We start from the raw sequence: 4,520 nt of genomic DNA, 5'->3' as shown, positions 1-4,520 counted from the left end.
TCTCGCTAATGACCATCTTTCCCCCCGCCTCCTCCTCCTCCGCCGCCGCTACACTGTGCAGGACCGGGGCCGGGCAGCACTGCTGCAGCTGGGCCCGACCGAGGCAAGGCGGCCAAGTTTATGTTCTCTCCGGTGGTCCCGGGGTGATGGAGGAGCATGCCACATCTCTCTGATGTATAGAGTGAGGGAGGGCGCCTCGCGGAGGAAGTACAAGGGACACTCTTATTGCAACACTCATCTATTAACGGCCGAAAATCTAGGAGGGGGGGAGGGGTTCTACGCAAAAGAGGGAGATGGATTTGTATAGATGGACAAATGTATGGAAAAATACATTGCTGTATGCCCTTTGATCCCCGAGGTTATAGGCTATCACAGGTCAGCCTGTCACAGAAAACATTGGATTCCTGCTTTGAGCTAGGCCTATTATAAAACGCTGTACTCGAAAGACTACTTGCCTAAAATAATCCATGGGAAATTAATAGAGAGGTGCCTTGACCCATAACGGACACGGAGTCAGCAGGCTATACACTTCTTGGCAGAAATGGACCTTTGGGGACATTTGACAGTCGTTGTTGCGCAGACATATTGTGCCAATCAGCCAAAGTAGCCGACACAATATTTCCCAGACGTGATGTTCATTTAGTTTGAACAGCAATGGCCGTGGTTAAAAGTGAATAAGAATGGCTGGAAAGGTCAAAGATGTCAGTTTATGTCTTAACTTGATAGTGACAACCGTTGAATTAGTCCTGGGAACTGCAAAACATTTACTCAGAGGCGACCCAAAGCATGTCTTCATGGGAAAAATATGCACTGTATTGTCCAGTAAAATGCGCTGATGGAATCAGCCGGTGGAGCAGCACTCCTTGCAATAACACCACTCTATGATAAACGGCGACGAGTTTGTTATGGTCTTACGCCATTTGTGGCGGTCGGGCCCGGGGGGCCTCTCTTGATGCTCGTTTAAGTTTTTTTTTCTTTTTCGTGTGAATGCAGGGGCTTTTTATTTTAGTAGGCTATACACACACCACGGCAGAAACAGAGACGCAGGTCCAGGCGCAAGGGCTAGCCTACCTCTCGTCAGGGGCTACTCCCCTCTCCAGCGCGGGCTCGAGGAGAAGTGACGCATAAATATCTGTCCAAGCAATGTAAACACTCCCGGTCACAACCCCGTGGAATTAAACAACCAAGTCTGGGGCAGGATTAGCAGTCGCGCGCAGATTTACTGTTTTTAAAGAATCGACTGACCTTAAACAATGCGTGTGCAGACACACAGACGCACACACGTGCAGAGAGAGAGAGAGAGAGAGAGACGTGTGTATAACACGTTGGCACTGCAGTTCTTGTCAGGTATACTTGGCTTTTGGGGGGCGTTATTATTCCGGCGTCAAAGGATCTCTCTTGCTCTGGTCTAAAGCGATCTGTTTTATCTACTTAATGGTGGAAGTGATAGCGGTTATTTGTTTTACTAATTGCAAGCATATCGCCGCAGCGCCCCGAACGTGGGTTTACCTCTTGCCAGTAAGAAAACAAATGGGCCTTGCTCTTATCTCACAGTCGAGTGGACCGCTTTCTGCAAAGGGTCGCCTCGTCTTCGAGAAATTCGAACTAAAAGAAGACAAAAGAAAACAGCTGTGGATATAAAGGTCATAAGGTCGACCCAGAACGCATTAATCACACTAACCCCTGCTTCAAAGACTTATTGAATTAACTTCAAAGAGAAAAGCAAATCATTGCAAGATAACAATTGCCTTTTATTTGCAATATTTCTATTTGTAAATGGGAGACACTGTGAATGTCGTGTGCTTTTAAGCAGGTGACAGTAGCAGTCCGGCGTTGAGATGCTACTGTCTATATCATTTAAAAAAGCGTTCAGAAAACTCTTGTTTACAAATACAAAATGGGCAACATAAAAATCAAACAAGTCAAAATTGAGAGAAGAGTTATACAAAATTGCACATCCCGAACCAGCGGGACCATATAATAGCCTACGATTTTTTAAATATAAAATCATAAATTCTTCATACAGGAATGCGCGTGAGGTTAACCCCCAGTTATTCCCACTCGTGTCACTTTCAAAGGAGATGACATGCCGTTGCTGACGATGATGATAACAAATAGTAGAAGGGAGAGAATTTGAAAATTATGTCCCAGTCTTTGGAAAGTCCTTTTGAAAAGCTCAGGATGCCGTTGTACCACATAATCGAGGGGAGTTGAGCATCTCTTTCAGATCATTCTCCGGTTTCCCCGCCACCATGAAAGGCCAAGTCTGCAAGCATAATGGGATGGGATGTAAAATACTTCATCTGTGTGCATGTATGTCATAGATAAAACAGTTTTTAATTTGTTCATTTACTTTAAGACAAATACGTTATTATTGGGGGTAAAGTTAAAAAGAATATTTCTGCAATACATAGCGGACTAGGCCTCTGTGGCGGACAAGACACAGGAACACAGGCCTTCCTGAAGCAGGCCTAGAGCTATAAAGGTCCGTTACAGCATCATAATAAACACACAAGTGCACACAATTTCAGGCTACAATTCAGCCATCGATTACAATGTTTACATAATGTAAACACTTAGACATATCCTATAGATGAATCGCCTGTAGTTTTAGACAAAGGGTTGTGGTTTAAGGAAATGATGATGTTCTTACCAGATTAACAGGATGGATGTATCCATTATCATATTTGTCATTGGCCAGTATTTGTCGGAGATGTGCTATGTAGCTGGAGGCCAAACGTAATGTGTCCAGTTTGGAGAGTTTAGTGTCCGCTGGCACCCACGGTAAAGTTGTCTTCAGCCGCGAGAAGGCTTTGCTGAGCACGCGCATCCTCGCTCTTTCCCTGGCGTTGGCCGCATTTCTTTGGACCTGTTTGCCCTCATGAGCTACGCCGTTAGGTGCGGACTTCCGCGAATTTGAAGTTTTCCTTCGTTTTGCAGATGTGGCGGTTCCGGTATGTTCTGGGGCGCCCGCGCCCTCGCAATTGGAGCTTTCCTCTGCGCTCTCGTGCGATGTGGCAGAGCTATTCCCCGAGCCGAACTTCAGAAGACCATCCAAGAGCTCTGCATCCTGAAAGTCGTCAACGTCGCTAATAGAACCCGTGGACATGGCTGGCGGGACCGATCGGGCGCTTAGAACATGTGTGTCGATGGATGGGGACGTGTGTTTATCCAGTCATGAGCAGATGGAGGACGAGAGAAATCATGAGGCACGTACACTGTACAAGTCCCTTATTTATCCTGCGCGTTATGTGGGCGTGACCACGAGGCAAAGGAGGGTACCGTTATCTCCAGAAATTGTGTGAAGGGATACGTTGGCATGGATCCTGAAGCAGATCTAGATTTTGCATCATAAAATATAATCATATAAGACTTAGTAGGCCTAAGCATCTCTGATGGGCTCCTAACTTCGTGCGTACTGTGCGTTCTCTGACACCCGCCCTCAACGCTCAATACATTTTAGGCTGCAATGTGTAGGCTACTGCAAATAAGGGATTTCTTATGTCTTTATTAACAGACGCTAACGAAAATGTTGTGACATGTTGTGAAAATTAAATGTGACATATTCATTTTATTTATTTATGTTCAGAGGATAGGCAAATACCCTTTTCAACTTGTAGGTGGCCTAACTATTATAGGTAGCCTAAATATGACAAATATGCAATGCATTCAATTAGGTGGTTATTCGGTTGTAATAAAAAAAGGGAAACTTTTTTAATGGCTAAAATATAGTAAAAAAGGGGAAAAAATCCCTTCACTAAGGTGATGTCGGTGAAAAAAGAACAAAATAGGCTAGACTTTTGCTCTAATGTAAGATACATTTCAGCAACAGGTAGCCTTCACTATAAAAATACAATTATAACAGTAAATAATAGTCTATCTTCTACTCTTTGTGAAATACCATCTGGTGTGTTGTAGCCTAATAACGAAAACAAATTAGTACAGAAGACAATTAGACTAGCCTAGCTATTAGACTAATTGTTATTTATGATTATTGGCGACATTAATGCTTTCTGTAAGTGTGCATTTTTAAAAAAATCGAAACTCGTTAATATTAAATGTTATAGTTGGTGTGTAAGTCGAATCGTGTTCGTTTACAGTCAAACCACCTGTTCTGCAAAAACAGGTGGATTCGATTCGTAGAAGTCAGCGGCGCTTGCGGTGAATATGGTAGTTTACCGACCAACATTGTTAATTCATCGGTTTGTATCTTCAGTCTTACAAGCCCCCACCGACACCATGTAACCTAATTACGAGGGAGGCCTGGCCCCGACTTTCAGCACCAAAGCTCATTTAATGGGCTCCCACGAGAACAGACTCGGATGGCGCGCTGGCGCCTCTGGTAACGTGCGTGTAACGGATACCCCCGGCCCCCAAAGACACTGTTTGGCGTTTTCTATCATTCCACACCAGCCGTTGACCAATCCGCCCCCGGTCAAGCCAAAACATCAGGATCCCGAAAAGCCCCAAGGCAGGAGGTTAAGAGTCCGACAAGAGAAGCCTTTAACAAGGGCGATGAC

General features: G+C 44.7%; 1 protein-coding gene across 1 annotated transcript; it reads right to left on the bottom strand.

Moving 5' to 3' along the window:
* Nucleotides 1-1,729: 1,729 nt before the first annotated feature.
* tcf21 (transcription factor 21) lies at nt 1,730-3,182 on the bottom strand. Its single transcript, XM_042096425.1, has 2 exons — nt 2,654-3,182; nt 1,730-2,266 (listed from the first exon to the last, which is right to left on the bottom strand). The coding sequence occupies exons 1-2, from the start codon at nt 3,107-3,109 to the stop codon at nt 2,177-2,179; spliced, it is 546 nt and encodes a 181-aa protein (XP_041952359.1). The 5' UTR covers nt 3,110-3,182; the 3' UTR covers nt 1,730-2,176.
* Between the last annotated feature and the right edge of the window lie 1,338 nt (nt 3,183-4,520).

The sequence above is a fragment of the Alosa sapidissima genome, chromosome 6, assembly GCF_018492685.1.
Source record: "Alosa sapidissima isolate fAloSap1 chromosome 6, fAloSap1.pri, whole genome shotgun sequence".
NCBI lineage: Eukaryota > Metazoa > Chordata > Actinopteri > Clupeiformes > Clupeidae > Alosa > Alosa sapidissima.
The sequence above is the reverse complement of the archived record's forward strand: the minus strand, read 5'-3'. Positions and strand labels throughout refer to the sequence as shown.